The 20,647-nt window shown below is 61.6% G+C and overlaps 1 protein-coding gene across 6 annotated transcripts in view; it reads left to right on the top strand.

The window, feature by feature from the left end:
* Positions 1–20,647, top strand: part of ACOT7 (acyl-CoA thioesterase 7) — a 70,970-nt gene that overhangs the window by 20,265 nt on the left and 30,058 nt on the right. For 4 of the 6 annotated variants that reach the window (XM_090268505.1, XM_090268504.1, XM_090268506.1 and 1 more), the window contains exons 2-3: positions 11,550–11,667; positions 17,417–17,573. In XM_090268505.1, the coding sequence (XP_090124631.1) occupies positions 11,550–11,667; positions 17,417–17,573 (275 nt within the window). Of the gene's footprint in view, positions 1–4,433; positions 4,526–4,699; positions 4,769–11,549; positions 11,668–17,416; positions 17,574–20,647 lie in introns of those variants that run through there. The other 2 variants (XM_090268503.1, XM_090268507.1) reach the window with 2 other exon arrangements.

The following is a 20,647-nucleotide window of genomic DNA, read 5'->3' as shown; positions in this document are numbered from 1 at the left end:
CCTGCTCAGCACTCTGTGCCAGCAGTCCTAGTTGTGCCCCAGGGCTGAGGGAGTACCCCAGGGCTGAGGGAGTTCCCCAGGTTGAAGGAGTACCCTAGGGCTGAGGGAGTGCCCGGGGCTGAGGGAGTACCCCAGGTTGAGGGAGTACCCCAGAGCAGCTGAAAGGAGACGAGAAGTGGGGTTTCCTTTGCTTTGCCCTTACCTGTGTCATAAGCTCCAGAATAGGAGGCTCAGTACACAGCAGTGCCCCGTCCTGAAAGGTCAGGTCCTCGGTACACACCAGCGGTCCCCTCCGATGTTGCTGTTTGCGTAGTGCAGCACCTGACCATTGACTCGTTGCTCTGTGGGACCTTCCCAACATCAGCACCTTTCCCGGTTTGGGCAAAATCGAGCCGGTGTACTACACAGCCACTCCCCGGAAGCCGGGTTTGCCAGAAACCGCCTCTGGCACAGTCTCGACGTGGCTGCTTCTGTCAGCGCTTGGTTGTGAGACCCTCCGGTTCAGCCAGTCCTCAGGTGGTCGGTTATTCAGGCAGGTTGTCGTGCGTTCTAGTTGTCACTCCCATCTGGTCCCGGGAGGAGGTGTCCCTTCCCTGCGTGTCTTCTCCAAGCGGTGTCTGCTCAGATCCTTTGCCCGTTTCCTTTCTTTTTTTCTGTTCCCTGCGGGGCTGCTGTGCGTCCTGGGGGATGTCCTCAGACCCCTGCACTGAGCTTCAGTCACCTAGGAATACCTGAGACCCGAGCTGGGGGAGGAAGTGCCCCCCACCTTCCGAGCCGAACGAGTTCAGATTCGTTTACCCAGCAAGAGGCTGTGTTCAGACTAAGAAAGCAATTCCAATGGAAAAGCCGAAGTTAAAAACGAGCCACCCTAGTTATCTCGACATTTTATCTTCAGTCTTGGTTCTCTCAACCCTTAACCTTTAGCGCTACCTCGAGGGTTTGTTTTAAGAAAAAACAACTCAAAGTCAGCCTTTTACCTTAAAACAGGGAGGTCTGGAATTCCAAGGAAAGCTCACCCTAGTCCACCTGATACAGAGCGAGGAGCCCATGGGGCACGATGGGCCCCTGCTGGTACCTAGCACGGCCACGGGTCTGGGTCTCCCAGGTGGTCCTAGGTGGGCCTCCTCATAATCCTGCTGCACTGTGACCACGATGTGACCACCCGAGTCACGGCACCATGATGTTAGCAGCGACACAGCACCAGAACGTTCCTAGCAACATCGGTACTTGAATTCGGCAAAGAAAGAATTCAGAGCCAAGACTCAAACACTAGCAGCCGTTCATTTAGATGGTCACAGAGGCAGCAGAAGCGAGCCGTGGAGGAGGGGCCCGCTGGGCCGCATGGGCTCAGGAGACAAGCTGCAGAGGCAGAAGGAGGGCATTCGGAGCCGAGGAAACAAACAGGCAGAGAGACAGCATCTGGGCGGCGGAGAGCGGGCAAAGGCGAGCGCGTGCTCCCAGGAGAGTGTGGGGGCCTTGGGGGGAGAGGCTGGCAGGGAAGGGGGCAGGCGCGCCCCAGGGAGAGAAGGCGTGTCCTAGGCCTGTTTTCATGTTGCGTTGTTTCTTGTTATTGAGTTTTAAGAAATCTTTGTGTATTTTGGATACAAGTTGTTTTTTGTTTTTGTTTCTTAAATCAGATGTGTTTTGTAAATATTTTTCCTGTTTTGTGGCCTGCGTCTTTATTCTCTAAGCAGTGTCTGGGTTGGTCCCTTCAGCGGGCAGGCGCAGGAGCTCAGCCGTGGGGGGGGCTTCTCCTCCACCCCGGGAGCGCAGGAGACAGTGAGATGCGACAGTACAAGGAGCGCCCAGCTCGGCATTCAGCCTCCGCGTTACAGGTGAAGAAGCTGACCCTGCGGGTGCAGTGGCTAACCAGGGGGCACGGGGCAGGCGTGACAGAGGCACGACCAGGACCCAGACCTTGTCTCCTGGGCCAGCTGGCCCTGCGCAGATCCGCCTGCCGCCCGGGACGCCTGCCGACAGGGCCTGTGGGCGATGCGGGGCAGGACAGGCCACTCAGAGCCCAGAAGGTGGGGCAGGGCCAAGAGGCTGAGCGGGTCACGCTCCTCTCTCCTTGGCCCCTTCACGGTGGAGTCCGGCCTCTTCCCACAGACCTTCAGGCCCATGTCTTCAGGGGCGTCTTCCTTCACACTCAGGGAGGTCGGGGAGCCCGCCGGGTACCTGTGGTGTGGCCATGTGGGCCTGCGGCCTGGCCCTCGGTTACCCTGCGGGAGGACTCAGGACCCCCTCGTCCGCACACCAGGGGCCTCACTGCCACTCCCCTGGGCATGCGCGCAAGGCCTTTGCTCCGAGCCCCGGTGGCGCCGGGCCCTGCCGGGCAGGTCGGGCTCTTAGCGAGGGCGAACCCGGAGCTCCCTCCAGGGCGAGTCGGGGGGCCTCCCCGCCTTCTCTGGGGTCTTGGGCACAAGGCTGGAGGCTGGGGAGCTCAGGACGCCCGACTTCCAGCACAGGGACCTGCCGGCTGCTGGGGGCCTTCCTTGCAGTTGCCGCCACTTCTTGGAGACATGGGCTGAGTCCCAGTGACTGTTCTAGTGCTGGTGACCAAAGTTGAAACCCAGGGCATTTGCCACAACATGGGACTTTACCAGCACCAGCGTTTACCTGAACAGCTGCGCTGAGGTGGGAGTCCTATGACTGCTTACATTTACAGTGAGGAATGCGATCATTTGGACCTATGTATACAGCTGGGCAGCCGTCACCATCGCCACAGTAAGGAACATACCCCCCCGTCCCCTCCTGTCCCCTGAGAAGCCCTCCCTCCCATCTCCTCAGCCCAGGCAGCCACGAGCTGCTTTCTGTCTGTGGCTGCGCTGACGTGTGCAGGTCTCAGGGAAATGGAAGCCCACGGAACGTGGCGCTGTCCCGCCTGTCCGAGGCTTTCGAGCTTCGTCCGTGCTGCTGCGAGAATTGTTCGTCCGTCCGTTTTCAGTGCTGGGGGGCGCTCCACTGTCTGGATGGACCACGTCTGTGTGTTCCCCTGTGCGTGGGCATCGGAGGGGTTCCAGTGTGGACCGTGACAGGGGACGCCGCTCGGAACATCCGTCCGATGTTCTCGGTCCGCGGCCGGGCCGCCTGGAGCCCTCCCTGGTTTGTCAGCTGCAGGGCGGCTCGGCGTCGTTCAGGCTGGCTGTGCAAGGCTCTGTGGGGACGTGGGGACGTGCGGGTCCGTCCGTGTGGGTGCTGGGAGGGCAGCGTCGGGGGGCGTGGTTGGTGGGGGTGACTGAGCCTGGCTTTTAGTGCCAGCCCTGCTCCGGTGTGTAGGGGCGCCGTGCGGTTTTCTTGAGTGTTTCCCTGATGCCTAACGACGCCGACCGCGCTGTTGCGTGTGCATTTGCCCTCCTGTTTGGTGACGTATCTGCTCAAGTCTCTTGCCTGTTTAAAAGAATCGGATCACTTGTTTTCTTACCCGACAGAGTTCTTCCCGTGGTCTGCATATGTCTGCCCGGCCTGGCTTCCTCCAGTGTGGCGGGCACGCTGCTGTGGGAGCTGTGGCCCGAGGGCCGGGAGAAGGGACTCACAGCCCCATTCTCTCTCCCCAGGGCCCACCGCTCCGTTAGGCCCGTGGGTCTTTTGGGCTCCAGGTACCTGTCGGTCTCATTCCCTGCCTTTCCACTTGGCTGAGCCCTTGACACCCTGGTATGGTTCCCCGCTCCCTCGGCATGTGGGACACACGGAGGGAGGGCGCCCTCTCCTGACCTCTGTGGTTCCCAGGGGCCTCCCACAGCCTGTCATTGAATGGGCAGCCCAGGTCCGGAGGGTGCCTGCCTCTCCCACGCTCCCTCTGCAGCTGCCCCCTGGAGCGCCAGGGAAGGAAACAGCTCCATTGGCCGAGACTTCATTCCCGTGAGCGTGCTGGGCCCTGTAGCAGAGCCCAGATCGCAGAGCCGCCGGTCTGGGCAGCGAGACCTCGGCACGCAGCACCCGTGGGTGAAGGTATACGTGAGCACTACGTGCAGAGGTGGTCCGGAGCTCTGTCCAGTATCTAGTTTCTGCAGTGGTTGTGTTTTCTGGGATTTTAAGGAATTTCAAAAGGGCAGGGCAGTCCTGGCCGGGTGGCTCAGCGGTCGGAGTCGTCCTGGACACCAGGGGAAGGTTGCGGGTGTGATCCCCGGTCGGGGCGCATACAGGAGGCAACCGATCCGTGTCCCCCCCCAATCCCTCCCTTCCTCTCTATCTAAAATCAATCAACACATCCTGGGGTGAAGATTAAAAATAAACAAAAGTCAGGGAACAGGCAGTATTTGGAGTGACGGTGTGGCCACACTTTCTCTGGGGTGCTGGGTGCCAAACAGGCCAGAGGGAAGAGAAGCCAGGGTTGCTTAGGCGCGGTGTCCACAGTGCAGGGAGGGGCCAAGTCCAAAGGGCACCATTTCAGGACTGAGGCCCCTGTCCAGTCCGGCCTGGCAGCGCGGCTTTGGGAGGGACCAGGGAGCCGGCAGAGACCACAGGCCATGCTCGCGCTCCTGCGGGGCCTGTCCTGGGAAGTGATCAGGAAGGTGACCAATCGGTGAGCCAGGAGGCCTGCCCCAGGGAGGCGGCCGAGCACTGAGAACGCTCTGGGGTGGCCGGTGGGTGGGGCGGGGGGGGGGGCTGGTCTGTGCACCAGGGTGGGAAGAGCTGAGGTGTCTACACACTTGGCTCTAGGGTGGCCTGCGGCCTTGGGGGCCTTCTTTCTTCCTGACGGTGCTAGCTGGATTTGACCAGACCCAGCATGCAGCCCTTGTGGAGGACACCAGAGCCTATTGGGAGGGTCTGTATCCGCATTGGCCTGGGAAGCAGCACTCAGTGAGGAGGACCAGGCATCCGGGGCGGGGGGCGGGGGGCGGGGGGCAGGAGGAAGGGGTGGGCTGCGGCCCCAGTCCTGCCAGTGCATAACGGACCTGAGCACCCCGCTGACCTGAGGGGACCCAGGGCCTCTGCCCCTCACTCTCCCGTTGGATCACAGTAGAGAGCAGGTGTCCCCGGGGGCTGCTGAACAATGGGGTTGTGTGTCCTCAGGGTAAAGTACCCTGGGGGTCGCTGAAGGAGCTCTGCTTTTCTGGTCAGGACAGGACCCCTGTCAGGCTGAAAGGGCGGCAGGGGAGGCTTTTGGGGAAGGTTTTCAGCCCTGACTCCCCCCAGGCAGACATTCGGGGTGTGGCCAGCAGCCCCCTTCCCCCTTCAGCATCTGCTCCCCTGCCTGGCAGGCAGGCCCGGGCCCGGGTTCAGGTTGGGCGGTACCAGCACCGCTGTGGCACCCAGTGCTGTGGTGTCGCGTGGTCTGGGGTCCCCTTGTCTTGCCATGTGCAGGTGGGAGGACGTGGGGTGCTGGCGCTGTGCCTTTGTAGGAGCTGGCCCGTGATCCAGGAGGGCCTCGGCCTGGTGGCCGTGACAGCGGCAGAGGTGCCCTCACTTTCGATAGGGGGTCTGTGGGCGCCGGACTGGCCGTGTCTGTCAGGCCTAATTAGTGCTCTGTCCTAACTTTACCTCCTGTCCACTCCTGCCAGACCTGCCCCACAGGTCAGCTGGACGGGTGCCCAGGAACCAAGCCAGTGTGGCGGGTGTTGGGGAGGACTCAGGGAACCCCAGGCTGATGCGTTCTTCCCCGGCCGTCACCTCCCCCTGTGGACAGAGGCACAGGCTGGGGACTTGTGTCCCGTTGCTGGCTGCAGGGTTCCCAGGCTAGCGGCCTGCGTGCAGTGGTGTTGGGGCACAGCCGTAGCCGTACGCCAGGCCACCCCTGTTGCGTGGGCTGCTTCCTTCCTAACGCCCGTGTCCGCGGAGGTGGAGGCAGGTGCTCCCTGGGAGGGGGCCCCGGGGCTCTCCCGGCAGCCTGCACACCCGAACGGGGAGGAGCCCGGGGAGGCGTGTGCCGTTGTGGGGGCGGGGGTGCCGGCCAGAGAGGGACTGGTGCTGGTGGGGCTGGCGCGCTGGCGCCACCGCCTACCCGCCTCCCGCCCCTGGAGCTCCGGGAGGTGGCCTTGGGGTCAGTCTCAGATGCCAGCTTCCTTGAGTGGGAAGCAGGGGCTGAGCATGGAATGGGACCTCTCACTCTGAGTCACACTTTGGCCAGTGACCTTCTGGCTGCCTGCCTTTCTGGAGGCCGTGGAAGGCTTGCAGTTTGGGGCCAGGCATGGGGCCTGGCCTTGGCTGAGACCCTGCGAGGGTGTGGCCCTCTCCCAGGGTCTTGCGGAGGCTCTGGCAGCCCCTGGCCCCGGGGACTTCTTGGTCTCAGGGCACAGGCATGGAAGGGCTTATAGAGTCACTTTTTCCTTGTAATTATTTACAAAATGAGGTTTTTATGACAACTGGCTTCTGGTCAACTCTTCAGGTGGGCAAGGCAGCCTCATCCTGGTGCCCAGGAGGCAGGGTCCTCCCCGCCGAACCAGGCACGGCAGGAGGCTGCGATGTTGTTTTTGGTGGGGAGTGGGCTGTTTCAGCCACTGTGGCTTCCCAGCCGAGCCCAGACCTCCGGGCACAGGCCCTTCTGTGGGGGCCACTGTGGCAGGTGGTCTGTGTGGGGCATTTTGAAGGGACCTGGCGGTAGCAGGGAGGTGGCCCTGTGTCCAGCCAGGGGGCTGGCTTCATGTGGCAGGGGCACCCGTGCCTGGCCCAGTTCTGGCTGACCCTGGACGTTAGGTGGTTCACAGAAGCTGGGACAGGAAGTCCGGCCTCCGGGTGCCCGCCTGGGCCCCTGGCAGGTCAGATCGTGTGTGCCCACAAGAGCAGGCAGCGAGGCTCGACACTCACTGACCCGATCCCTTGGGATGAGGGCAGCTGCCTTTCTTTCTGGTCTTGCTCCCCGACGCTTCCCTTTGTCACGCCAGCGGGTTTTCTGCGGTTGTGTTGAGTGCTGCTGAGCTTTCTGCCTCAGCCCAGGGCCCTGGGCTCCTGGGGGCGCGGGGTGCTGCATGGTGGGCTGTGTGGGGAGCGTCCCCTCGTTCACTCCCCTGTCCTGCTCCGGGGCCTCAGAGGGCCCCAGGGACTTTTTCCTGGCCTAGCCTCTTCTGGTACCCTGGGCTCTTCTGGGGCATGTGGTGAGGTCTGTGGGGGTGGAAGGGACGTTGCTGGAACTTTCGTAAGCAGCGAACTGGCAAGGGTAAGCAGTGCCCCTTTCCTCAGGGTGCCCTCTCGAGAGATGGGGTTCATGCGTGCCTGACCCTGGCCTCCAGGCCCTGAGGTCAGGGCTGTCTGATGGGAGCCCCGTGGTCCTGCAGCTCCTTTCTGGCCAGGAATGGCAACCCCCGCTCATCCTTCCGCCTGAACTTCAGAGCCAAGTTCAGGTCCTGTGTCCTGGGTGCCCTGCCAGGGCAGCGTTCCCTGGGCGAAGCCCCCCGCAGCTGCCCAGGGAGAGGGGAAGGCCTGTTGCTGCCTCTTGGGTGTGAGCCTGACTCTGTAGGGAGAGGACCAGCGGGCCTCCAGCACCATCCGGGAGGTACCCCTGGAGCTGCTGCCCGCAGAGCCCACCTGGACCTCGGCAGCCGGCCCCGGGCCCCTGCCTGCTCTGGGCGCAGGCGCAGGCGGAGCCCCGAGAGGACTAACTGCCACGGAAACCTGGCTGTGCTGCTGCCACCTTCTGCCTCAGACGGATGCTTCAGGTTCCACGGTCAGATAAAGCAGGCCCCCACCCTTGTCACCATGGAACTCGGGCAGGCGGGCAGGGGGCAGCAGCTTTAAACTTCAGTTTCCGAGGCAGGAGCAGAGGTGGGCCCCGTGCTGCAGGGGTGGGAAGGGCCAGACCCCTGTGGAGCTGCCACCAAGCCCGCCGGGGGCCTGTGAGGCTCGTCCATGCCACTCGCTGCTGCCTTCTGGGGTGCAGCAAAGCCTCCCTGGGGCAGGGGCCGCAAGGGGCGGAGCCTGTATGAATTTTGGGGGTGCTATCACAAATGCCCACACACTGGTGACTTAGAACAACAGAAATGTATACTCTCACGGCCTGGGGGCCCCACACTCTAAATCCAGGTGTAGTAGGGCCGTGTCCCCCTTCTGGTGACTGCTCGCGGTCCCTGTGTTCCTGGTGCTCCTGGTGCCAGAGCCACGTCACTCCCATCCCCACCTCTGTTGTCATGAGGCCTCCTCCCTGTGTGTTCAGATTGCCCTCTTCTTCTTTTTTTAAGAGATTTTATTTATTTATTTTTAGAGAGAGGGGAAGGGAGGGAGGAGAGGGAGAGAAACATCACTGTGTGGTTGCCTCTCACACGCCCCCAACTGGGAACCTGGCCTGCAGCCCAGGCCTGTGCCCTGACCGGGAATCGAACCCACAACCCTTTGGTTCGCAAGCCGGCGCTCAATACATGGAGCCACACCAGCCAGGGCTCCCTCTTCTTCTAAGGACACCAGTCATATGGGAGTAGCGCCCACCCTGATGGCCTTCTCTGAACTTGATCACACCTGCAAAGACCCTGTTTCCAAATAAGGTCACATTCACAGGTGCCAGGGGTTACGGCTGGGACATATCTCTTTGGGGGACACAATTCAGCTCAGGAAAAAGGCTCAGTGTGAGGCTTCCGCTGGCTTGGCCTTAGGAGGACCCCGAGGAACAGGGACACAGCCCACCCGCGGCGGGTGGCAGTGGGGCTCCTCCTGGTCCCCAGGCTGTCCCTTGCCCGCCGTTTCCTCTGCTGCCTCTCCAGAACCTCAAGGTGCTGTGTCCAGCAGAGAGGGTGGACTGGACCCCGGCGCTCCTGCCGCAGGTGGTCGTGGGGCTGCGTGCCGGCCGGTCCAGGGACGGCAGCTGTGAAGGGGTGAGATCAGGGACGCCCGTGCTGAGCACGCGCATTCGAGCTGTGCTTTGAAGCAATTTAAAGATCATTGGTTTATGTGAGCAGGTCGGGGTGGTTTTCAGAAGTCTCAGGGACGTTCCCCGTCCCCCCACGCCAGTGCCAGTCCCCTTCACAGGGCCAGCAGAAGCTTCCGGTTCCCAGGTCTCCCTGCACGGGCCCTGGGCATAGCCACTTGCCCCGTGGTCTGGTGCGTTGCCTTTTGATTTTAAAGATTTTATTTATTTATTTATTTTTAGAGAGGGGGAAGGGAGGGAGAGAGAGGGAGAGAAACGTCAGTTTGTTGCCTCTTACACAGACCAGGGACTGCACCCACAACTGGGTGCGTGCCCCCGACCGGGAATGGAACCAGCAACCTTTCACTTTGTGGGGTGAGGCCCAACCGCCCGAGCCACTCGGGTCGGGGCTTGCACTTTGCTTTTTCCCCTCCGGCCCTCCTTGCTCAGTGCTCTGCGTTATTATCGCGGGTGTGGGTGTAACTTAATCTAACTAGTCCCTTATTGGTGGACATTCAGGACAGGGCCAGCCGAGCGGGTGGGCGGGGCGGCAGGAAGGCCTCCCGGAGGAGAGGCTGTCTCTCTGAGACAGGACCTCCATGTCCTTCGGATAGGTACCCAGACGGGGCATTGGCCCCACAGGTTTCTGAGGGACTGTCACACGCTAACATAGTGGCTGCACAAGGGTTCCTTCCCCCCGCAGCCTCGCCGTGCGAGTACCCCTGTGCCTGTGATGACAGCGTCCTGACAAGTGTGTGGCGAGACCTCGCTGTGCTTTGGTTTGTGTTCCCCGGAGGACGGGTGATGTGGAGCTGTGCACCTGGCCGTTTGTATGTGTGGTTTTTGAAAAATGTTTTGCCCATTTAAAAACATTTTTTTTTTTAGAGTTCTTTATATATTTTGGATATGAACCACTTACCAGATAGATGATTTCCAAACCTGCCCTCCCGTTCTGTGGGCTGCCTTTTCATCTTGCTGGTGCTTCCTTTGCTGTGCAGAAGCTTTTTAGTTTCACGTCGTCCCATTTGTTTATTTTTGCTTCTGTCATATTTGTTTCTTGGTGTCAAATCCGGAAAAATCGTTGCCAAGGCTGGTGTCAAGGGGCTTACCGCCCATGTTTTCTTTTAAGGGCTTTATGGCTTTAGGTCTCCTATTCAAGTCTCTAATCCATGGATTCAAATATATATATATATATATATATATATATATATATATATTTTGAAACGCCAATTAAATAATATTTTTTATTTATTTTTAGAGAGAGGGGAAGGGAGGGAGGAAGAGAGGGAGAGAAACATCAATGTGTGGTTGCTTCTTGTGCCCCCAACTGGGGACCTGGCCCGCCACCCAGGCCTGTGCCCTGACTGGGGATCGAACCAGCGACCCTTTGGTTCGCAGGCCGGCTCTCAATCCACTGAGCCACAGCAGCCAGGGCGGATTCAAAAATATTTTTAAATGAACATTTGAGAGGCCAAGTGAAGTTTCTTTCCGGTGTTCTGGTGGTTCCGCTGGTGGCTGCTGCCTGGAGCCAGTGAGGCAGGACGAGAAGCCAGGGGCCTGAGTGGGCTGCGATTTTCTCAGTCAAATCTTCCCCAGGACGAAGGGGTGACGTTTGGACATGGGTGGCAGGTAGAGACAGCTGTCAGTCTCCTGGGTGCCGCTGCTCGTGTTCCGAGAGAGCGAGAGAGCGCACCTCCCTGCCCCTCCACGCAGTAGGGGGGCTAAATCCTTAGGACAGAGGGAAGGTTAGGGCCGGTGAGCATGCATTTACCGGGTGCGAGCCAGGCCTGCTGTCGAGCGGGTGATCGCGTGTGACCCCGCCTCCAGCCCTTCCAAGTGCAGTGTGGCAGTCCGTGGGGCCTACTTTACAGACGAGGAAGTGGCGGAATGAGTTCGAATGCTGCGTGAGGGAGCCGGGGCCAGTCTCCGCGTCCGACCGCACCCAGATGCTGAGTGGAGCAGTGCCTCCCCCAAGTGTGGCAGAGGGTGCTGTCCAGGGGCCACACTGGCCCAGAGCAGGCTGGGTGGCCCGAAGGTGGCTGCTGAGCACGTGCTCACTGCCTGTCCCCTGCCTGGTAGAAGCCCCACATGGCCTGCTGGGGTTCCAGAGATTTCCTGGGGCCACTCCACCGCTGGCTGCCACGGCAAGGACATGGTTTGTCCTCTCTGGGGAAAGGAGGTGGCAGTTCAGTTCTCCTTGACCTGGGAGAGCTCCCAGCTCTCAGCCTCGGGGATTCGGCCCCCTTGGGTTCTCACGAGGAGCTCAGCTTGCCAGGGGCTGCTGATGAGCAGCGTTCCCCCCACCCCCGCAGACCTCCGGACTGTGAGGGGGTCCCAGCTCTCACAACAGCCGCTCTCCGGGGAGTCCCGATGGAGGTGGTGGTCCCGGGGCTCCTCATCGTGCAAGGGGTCGCAGCCTGTGTCCTCACGCTCTCTCGCCTCTGCTGTTCATTGGTTACTGGGGGGGCAGGTGTGCTGGGAACCCCACAGCCGTGCCAGCGTCTCACTGCCTCTGCCGAAGGTCCCCACCGTCGCCCCTCCCCGGTCTGGGCTGCAGGGGGGGGAGCCCCTCTCTCCTGTGGGAACAGGACTTGCAGCCCCTGGCCCGGCCTGTCGGACCAGCGCCCCTCCCTGACCAGACACATGGGCAGTCCTTTTCCTTCTTTAGGAGCCATCGGTCCCTTTGGAGGATCTTGTCCTCTTGCAGGTTGTTTCTGCTCACGAGTGACATCCTTTCCAGAGGCTTCATCCTGCTTCTTGTCTCCCCTCCGCCTAGGATCATGCGGCCAGATGACGCCAACGTGGCTGGCAACGTGCACGGGGGGACCATCCTGAAGATGATCGAGGAGGCGGGCGCCATCATCAGCACGCGGCACTGCAACAGCCAGAATGGGGTAGGCGCCGGGCCCCCACCGGGCCCAGCTGTGCACGCGCAGAGGGGCCGGGCCCGGGGCGTCTGGGGCCCTTGGTGCGCAGCGTCGTGCCGCTGCCGGGCTTGGGAAGGGGTGCGCACGGAGGAGCCACCCTCCCCTGACTCCTGGGCCTTCGGGGCTCCCGGAAGCTTCGGCCCAGTCAGCCCTGGGCAGGACCCCTTGCAATGTTGTTCAGTTTGGGGCTCCCTAGGGAGGGGGAGGTGGGGACAACAGAGACGAAGCTGAGCATCTGCCCACAGCCACCTTTAGGCATCTCCCCCTCCCTTCTGGAAGAGTCCTGATTTCTAGAATCTTCCTGGAGTCAGGACCTCACAGAGTCACACCTGTGCGGGTGGCAGTTTGTTATGGACATCAGCAATGCCCCCTCTGCCCTGACTGACCCCTAGGTGGCCTGTGAAGCCACCCCCCACTGCGGACAAGGACAGGGCTCTGGTTTTAGGGCTTCAGGGCAGCTCAGGGCATGCCCGTCACCTGCCATGCTCAGCCCTGTGGGACCTGACATTGTCACCCTTGGGTGCAGGGAGTGGGGAGTCTATCTTGCACCAGAGCTGCCAGCATGGGGCCAGCAGGAAGCGTGTGGCTCTGTGCACCTGAGGCCCCAGGTGGCCCCCACCTGTGCTGCGAAAAGGAAGGTCCAGGGCTGGCGGGGTGTGTGTGTGTGCATGTGTGCATATGTGTGCACATGTGTAGCATACTCCTATGTACCTGCACAAGGAGCCAAGCCAGGGATGTGGGGGGGCACTTGGCTCAGGGAGGGTTGGAGGTGGGTGGGGCCAGGCCTGCGCTGTGAAGTCGGGGCTCCCTTGTCGGGCTGGGAGTTTGGGTGTATCTTGGTGTCCTTGGGATTCTGGGGCCACCCGGTCAGGTGCAGAGTGCGCCCTCTGGTGGCCGTGGGGAGGAGGGCCTGGGTCTGCAGGGCTGGGCCGGGGTGGGGGCCTGACAAGAAAGGCGGGGTGTTAGGAGGAAGAAGCCCCAGGTGTGGGAGGAGGATGGAGGCCAGTGGGAGGGGTGGTGAGGTCTGATCCCTTCTCCTCATGATGCTCCTGGGAGGCACAGGCTGCTTTTACTGCTCCTACTGCACAGATGAGGAAACTGAGGCACAGAGGTTGAATACATTCTGAAGGCACACGGGGAGGCAGGTGGTTGGTCTGGGCAGGGAACCTGGCCTCGAACCCGTGCGCTGAGCCCTGGCTCCTCCTCACGTCTTCCCTGGACTGAGGCTGGGGTGTAAGAGGGGCAGTGTTGGCCTGGTGGCCTGTGGTCCCAGGAGAGTAATCTGCAAGTTCCACGCTCAGGAGAGGGTTTGAGCCCTAGGCAGCTCCTCCGGTGACTGGATGCTGGCCTCCGAGTGGCTCTGCAGGGGCTCTGGGTGGGACAGGGGACACCCCCATCCACGCTCCCCTGTGGCTTTAACACTGTGTTTAGCTGTGAGGTTCTGTCTCTAGGGCTGACTTCACCTGGATGCTTAATCAGCCCCTTGACCTTGATGGGCCCAAACGACCCTCCAGGCCCGCCCCAGGCTCCACAGCTTCCCTCCCAGTGGGACCCCTGTGCGCCTCCAGTTTCTCAGGCTCAGGCCTGCAGCCTCAGTGTACACTGGCCGCCCATCCCATTGGCTCCCCCTGCTGGCAGTTTCCAGATCCGATCACTCCTCACCAGCTCCTGAGCAGCGCTCCTGAGTTACTCACCAGCGTCCCCACAGGCCGCCTTGCTTGTCCCTGCCACCTGTCTGTTCTCCAGCAGCGGTCAGAGGGCCTGGAACTGGAAAGCCAGAGCTCGTTGACCTGAGAGTGGCTCCCACCTCACAGAGTAAAACCAAAATCCACACGAGTCCCTTTCCTTGCCTTGCCCACCCGTCCCCAGAGGCCACACTGGCTCTCCTGCCCCAGGGCCTTTGCACTGGCTCTTCCCTCTGCCTGGGCTGCTCTTCCAAGCCCAGGTACCCTCACAGCTCCCCGTCACCTCCTTCCAGTCTCCGCATAAACACGACCTCCACTTGGGCCTTCCTGGCGACCTCTCCCTCCTGCTCCTGCTGTGGTTTCCACGCACGGTGCATTTGGCTCATTTATCTTTGGGGGCTCCCCCCGCTAGAGGGCAGGGACTTCACCTGTCAGTTCCCTGCTGGGTGTCCAGCATCTGGATCGAGGCCTGGTATGCAGCGAGCCCCCGGCAGCCATCTGCTGATTGTCGGAGTGCGGTTGGGAACAGCCGCCCGGTGCAGAGCTTCCTTAAATAAGCCAGTGAGTGCCGAGCGCTGGCCTTCCGGTCCCGGGGTGGCTCTCCAAAGGTCACGCAGAGCTGCCCTCTCTGGGCTGGCATCGACGAGGGCGGCCTGGGTGGGCGGGGGGCCGGCGCACTCAGAGGGTCACAGCAGTGAGAGCTAGCCACTCCCGGGACCACTCACTCACTCGCCTGCCTAGTCCCGCCCGTCTGAGGTGGGGAGACTCACTCCTCTCCTCTCCACGCTGCTGCCGCTTCTCTGTATTTTACAGAGGCGGAGGCACAGAGCAGGGGGCTCTCTGCCTGAGGTCGAGAGCTAGCAGCGCTCAGCACTGTTCTTTCTGGCTCTGCTTCTAAAGCTGCTGTCCTGGCTCCAAGCCCCGTGGTCTGCGAGAACCTCCCCCCAACAGGCGACGTGATGCCTGTCACCTCTTAGGGTAGAAGCTAATCAGACTGCTCCTGGCTGCTTCCCAGGGTGGGGGCTGCCCCTCCCGATTTGCGCCCGGGAAGCAGCGAGTTACAGGGCTCCCATGGGACCCTGGGGCCGGGGATGCTTGGAGAGCCTCACGGCAGGTGCATTAACAGGCAGTCGCTTTATTGCACTGCACAGGTGTGTTTCTTGCAAACTGAAGGCAAGACCAGTGCAAGGTTCAGCACTCGCTTTATGCAGTGGTCTGAAACCAAAGCCCCTGTATCCCCAAGGTGTGCCTGGGTCCATCGGTCCACGTTTTGAATTTTCTGTGATGCCGCTCTTTACAGAATGTGCTGGGGCAGGTCCTGTGCCCTGCTAGGTTCGGGGAAACGGCAGCTCACAGTCAAGTGAGAGCTGCCCCAGGTCCCAGCCTAGGCTGCCTGCCCCTCGGCCGGACAGGGAGTCACCAGGGGCCCAGACACCTCTCTGGCCTCCTTGCCTGCAAAATAGCAAGCGCTCCGTCACAGGGCGTGTGACACTGACACGAGAGGCCGTAAGCCTCCCGCGGGGCTGCCCATCAAACACCGGTTCTCGCCGTTGGTATTTTAAGCCGGAACAGGACCAAACTTGATGTGCATAAGTGGCCTTCCCAGCTGGGGACGGCAGGCGCGAGGCTGTCCCAGTGTCCCTGTGCCCGCCTGAGTGCTCTGAACAGGGCTGCGCTAAGAGAGTCCCCAGGACAGCCCTGAGGTGTCTGCGTCCTCCGCCTCAAGCCACTCCTCGTGTTCTGAGTTACGGAAAGAACCCCAGTGCCCTTCGTGGAGAATTCACGCTGCTCTGAGACGTGGGGGCTGGAAGGTGAGCCGGCCTGCTCTGAGTCCCCAGACCGCCCTGCCGACCCCCTGCCCCGAGCAGGGCTGCCGGTGCCCTGCCGGGGTCTGCCCGCCCTCCCGTCGGCGTGGGGTGCCCACGCCCCCATGCCGTCTCCACTCGACTCCCGGCCGGCCATTCAGTCGCAGCTCCAGTGCGCCCTCCCTAGAGAGACCACCAGCCCCCTTCCCTGAAGCCCCCACCTCTTCAGGGCGCCCCGCACCGCCTGGCGTTGCCCTGTGGTTTAGCATCCGCCCCCTCCGGCCAGAACCCAGGCCCAGGGCAGCTGCGCAGACTTAGTCCCCGAGTGCTGGCCCCGCGCACAGTGCCTGGCCCCGTAAGCGCCGAGAGTGAAGGTCGATTTGCTTTGTCGCCGTAGAAGGGCTCAGGTCACCCAAGGCTCAGATGCATAGGGATGCGGGAAACCAGATGTCCCTGTTCCCTGTGTGGGGGCGTATCCCTGCCCCCGCTTAACCACTCCCCAGCGGGGACACCGGGTTGAATTCGGGTTCTGGTCCTGCCAGCGGAGCTTGGAGAACGTGAAGCGGCCTGGAGGCCGGTGGGCGCTGTGTTCCGGCCGCTCCGCCGAGCTGCCATTCCAGCTGCCTGCCAGTGGGTGGTGCTGTAGCCCCGTAAATCCACTCAAAGCCGGCCCGCGTCCCCGCCCCCAGCAGTGCGGTGTTTGTGGGTGTGCCGGCGGCCAGGGGTAGGCGCAGTCACCCTGATCTTACGTGTTCGAGTCCTGCCTCTGGGACTTTCAGGGGAACAGCGCCCCCGACCCCTGTGCCTGAGAACCCCGCAGGAGGGGAGAATGTGGAGGTCCTGTGGGTGTGGGGCGGGCCAAGGAATTTGCATGTTTGCCAGGTACCAGGTGAGTTCTTGTGCAGGTGGGGGAGCTGTGTGTTGGTGCCGTGGTGGCAGCAGGCGGCTAGGGGCAGGGCTCGCGCTGTCACCTGCCAGCCCCAAGTCTCAGCCCTTGCAGAGGGCTTCCTGCTCCTCGACCCCCGCCCCCCGCCCGTAGTCAGACCCTGCTGCTGGCCCGATGCTTGCTTTCCAAGAAAGTCCCAAGAGGACTCAGAGCCCTGCCCGGCACCTGCAGTCCCCGCCTGCGCGTATAGGTGGCTCGCGTGTCACTCTGGGAGCAGGGGCGGAGGATCATTGCTGGTGCTGGGAGGCGCCAGGGCGCGTCAGTCACTGTGGTCCTGTTGAGAAGCGCTCTGGGCCTTCTGGTTGAAGTATCTGTCCTTTCCACCCAGGAACCGTCCCCAGTACTGAAAACAGTGTAAAGAAAAGGGTGCCAGTTGCAGAGTTACTTACAGTGAACAACTGGGGTTGACCCACGTCTCTTAACGACAGAGTATTCCATTCTGTTTGGGTACTAAATATATAGACATATGTGTTTTTGCAATGGGGTGTTGCCCAATCACGAAAAAGAGGGAGCGAGTCCTTCACATCCCGACAGAGGTGGGTGGGCTCCCTGCCCCGTGGATCGTGGGCTTGCAGCCGCAACCCCAGGGCCGGTCCTTGCTGGCTTCTCCCTTGGTTACCCAGCCCTTCCTGGGTGGCTGGGGACAAGTGGCCAGAAGCAGGCCTGGTGCCCCTTTTGTTCCTTTTGGATTTTGAGTCTTGAGATGGGTTGCCTGGTCAGAAGATAAAGAAAATTTAAGTAAGAGAACAGTGGTCGCTAAGAGCTTGTCCTAACACGGCAGGTTATTTTTCTTCCTATTGAGTGAAAAAAGCGGACCGTGAAAGTGTAAATTTAGCTTTTACACAATTATTTAAGGACTGAAACTGCAAAACAGGGATCAAGGCGGAGGAACAAATGACCCAGTGAAACCCCTGTTCTCGGGGGAAAGCTTGGAAAGGAAGACCCCAAAATAGAAACCACCGTCACCTTTGGGTGGGTGGAGTGGTTTTCCCTCCTCTCTCTCTTTCCCAGCGGTGCCCACGTTTTCCGTAGGGGATGGCGTCTCCCCTTTTTGTGATGCGGGTAATGCCCGTCTTTTGTAGGGAAGTTGGGTAAAAGAAGCCACTTACAGTCCCTCCGCTTGGCATCACTGTGGCGATCTCTCGGACAGGGTCCCAGGGGCATTTCCACACCTCCTATGGTATCAGATTTAGGGATGTGTGGAAAAAGTTGAGACAGTTTGGGGGCGCATGCGCATGGCGGGGCTCGCTGGCCCGCTGACCCAAGCCTGGTCTCTGTAGGAACGCTGTGTGGCCGCCCTGGCCCGGGTCGAGCGCACCGACTTCCTGTCTCCCATGTGCATCGGCGAGGTGGCCCACGTCAGCGCCGAGATCACCTACACCTCCCAGCACTCGGTGGAAGTCCAGGTCAACGTGATGTCTGAGAACATCCTCACAGGTAGGCCCCTTGGGTGCCACCCCCCAGCTTGGTTGGGTGACAGCAGTGACAACAGCAGGATGATAAGGCAGGAGCCACCTCTCACACCCACCGAGGGCTGGCCCTGCTCGAGGGGCTGGTCCCAACACTGTCCACGAGGACCTCCCGTGACTCCTTCCTCCGCCTGGCAGCAGGCGCGACGGGCACGGACTGCGTATGCGGCGAGCCCGGGGTCGGGCGCCCGGAGCCCTGGTCCTGGGTGTGCGAGCCCTGCCTGCTGCCCGCCCTGCAGCCCCCCCAGGGCAGCAGGGTGGGCATGGCAGGAGGGTCCCTCTGCTGCCGCTGCCCTGCACCTCTTGCCCTTCCCTGCTCCCCTGCCTGAAAACCAGGCTTGGGCTGAAGCTCACTGGGCAGACCTTCGACTGGTTTGATCCAAATAGTCTCTTCCTTGGCGTGGTAACCATGGAAACCCCTTTCGCCCTCCCACTGGGCGCCACGGGGGAGTGTGGCTTTGGTTCCAGTTCGCACGGGCCCTGGCTGCTTTTTATAACGCGGCTGCTGCTGAGGACGGCGGCCCTTCCGTCCCCTGCCTGCTCACCCCGCCAGCCCCACCCGGCCGTCCACCCCGGGCTCAGGAGGGCCCGCCCTGGTTCTGAAGGGGCTGCCTGGGCCTTGCTCCCCCTGCTGGTGCCCCTCCGAGGCTGACGCTGCCTGCAGGGCGCTGTGCTGGGGCTCTGTGAGGGCCTCCAGGCCTCTCCCCCGGGTGCCAGGAGCACGGTCACCCACCGGAGCATCTGGTGACCTCAGCGGGCCCGGCCACAGTGTACCGCTTTAGCTGAGCCAGGGCCTGGGTTGGGGAGCAGTCAGCGCACCTGTGCCCCACGTCTGCGGCCCAAGCCCTGCACGCTGTAGGTGACTCTGGCATCAAAAGCACCTTCTGATGCGGGTCACAGGCTGTGACACAGAAAGGTGTGCCCGGGCACCGTCTTCCCACATGGTGGCTTGGGGTCCCTGTCACACCCCTCATGAGGGAAGTGGCTGTGCTCCCTGCTCTCTGGACCCTCACGCCTACTCGCAGGCGGCCATTTCAGCAGTGTTGCTTGTCACCGTGGTTTTCCAGTGTCACGGAGTAAGTGGCTTCACAGAAGGGGGTGGGGCCTGCTTTACAGCCCCTGCAGTGAAGGCCCTTCCGTCACGTGAGAGGAACCCCGTGAGCAGAGTGCGAGGGGCCAGAGAGGCCTTCCTGGGCCCTCGGAGCAGCCTCACCTCCCGTCCCCTGTCCCGAGTCCCATCAGGCCCTCGGGGACTGGGAGAAGAGGGTGCACCTCACTAGGCACCCGGGGTTGGAGCTGGCCGCCTCTCGGTGGGGAGGGGAGCAGGTGGCCTCAGCTTCAGCAGACGAGTGGGTCTGTCATTGCATTGCCAGCTGGGAGCTGCTCTTTGAAGAGAACTTACTAGAGGGCACAGGACAGGTGGGGACGATCGGGGAGGCCCTGCACTGAGGTCCCAGCTCCTGGGAACCAGGAATCACCGATGCCTCATGAACTTGCCCCTTCCCTGCAGACGGGCCCGCTCAGGGGAGACAACGGCGGGAGGGGCAGGCTCGCTGCCGCCTTGTGCAGATGAGAGGCTGGGCCCCGAAGAGGCAAGGAGCGGGCGGGGCTGCCCCGCTGTCTGAGCTGGGCCGGGGTCCCGGGAGCCCGGGCTTCTCTCCATGTCTGGTCACCTGGCTATGGGGACCGATGGCCCCTTTCTTACCGTCCTCTCTGGTCCCCCTCTCTCGCCAGCCCCTGCGCATCTGTATGTCTGTCGACCGCTCGCTGTCTTCCCATGTTTAGATCTGTTTGCATCTCTTATTCTGGGACCCTGGGTCTCTCAAGACTGCCCTGTCCTGGTGCCTCTTTCTGCACACATGTCCCCTGGATGTGCGCCTTGTGAGGGCGGGGCTTGTGGCCACTGCACCCACTGTAGTCCCCCGACGCCAGGAGCAGTGCCTGGGCCAGCAGCCCTCAGCGCGCCGGGCCGGATGGGCGGCTGAGCCGGCGGGGACACGCCCGACAAGGCTGGGCCGGGAGCTGATGGCGTGCCATCTCTGTGCTCCTCGGCCGCACAAGGCGGGGGTCGCCTGGCCTGTGTGTGTCCCATTCCACCCGGGCCGCGTCGCCTGTCAGGAGGCAGCGAACAAGCGCACGCCCAGGCAGACAGCCGGCAGACCTTGCCTTCGAGACAGCTCCTTCGTCGCTGGCAACTGTCAAAATATTAAGCAAACTGGGGTGTGATGGCTGCGAATTGCCCCAGGAAAGAGCCGGGAGCTCTTCAGATTTTAAAATAGATGTTTCTAATGCTGCAGTTGCCTTTTGATGGTTTTATTAAGTGATGGAGAAAGTATAATTAGTACGTTTTGCCTCATTTGCTTCATGGTGCTCATTTAGGTCTAGAGGAGGCCACTTGGGGTTTCCATGGAAACCGGATTGTCAGGCTGGCTCCGGCTGAGTCACACAGGAAATCTTTATTCCCAAAAGCAAGTTGTCAGATTCACTTGCAGTCAAAGTGCAGGGGAAATATTTTCCGTACTTGCCTCTGGTCCCCGAGCACGGGAGCCTCTCCTGTCCCCGGTGGTGCTGTCGGACCAGAGCGGCCCCTGCCCTCACTGCCGCTCTGATTGACCCCGGTCACTGGGGCTACACTTAGGGGAGGAACTGCAGCCCCGGTTCCCCTTGGGGGGGCAGGTCAGAGGGAACCGCTAAGAAGTGGGCTCCTGGAGGGACTCCCGGGGGTTGCTGGGCTGCTCCCCGCCTTCCCTGCTTCCTCTCTCTGTCCCTCAGTTTCACTGTCCTCTGCTGCTTGGGGCTCTGTCATGTTGAGGGGGGACTATCTTAAAGACATTTTTGCAACTACTTCCCTGAAATTACTGGACCTGGGAAGCCTGGTTCTGTCCTCAGCATGGCGCTGAGTTGCTGTGTGACCCTAGACAACCCCGTTGACCTCTCTGGGCATCAGCCGCCTTCTGTACAAGTGAGGGGTATGGACCAACTGATTTCTTTGGGCCCCTATTTCTCAGCCGATGGGGCAGCCCCACCTGCCCTGAGGCTGGG

This window comes from Furipterus horrens, unplaced genomic scaffold (assembly GCF_987537825.1).
Source record: "Furipterus horrens unplaced genomic scaffold, mFurHor1.1.pri manual_scaffold_3, whole genome shotgun sequence".
In the NCBI taxonomy this organism is placed as follows: domain Eukaryota; kingdom Metazoa; phylum Chordata; class Mammalia; order Chiroptera; family Furipteridae; genus Furipterus; species Furipterus horrens.
This window is presented reverse-complemented; position numbering and strand designations above follow the sequence as displayed.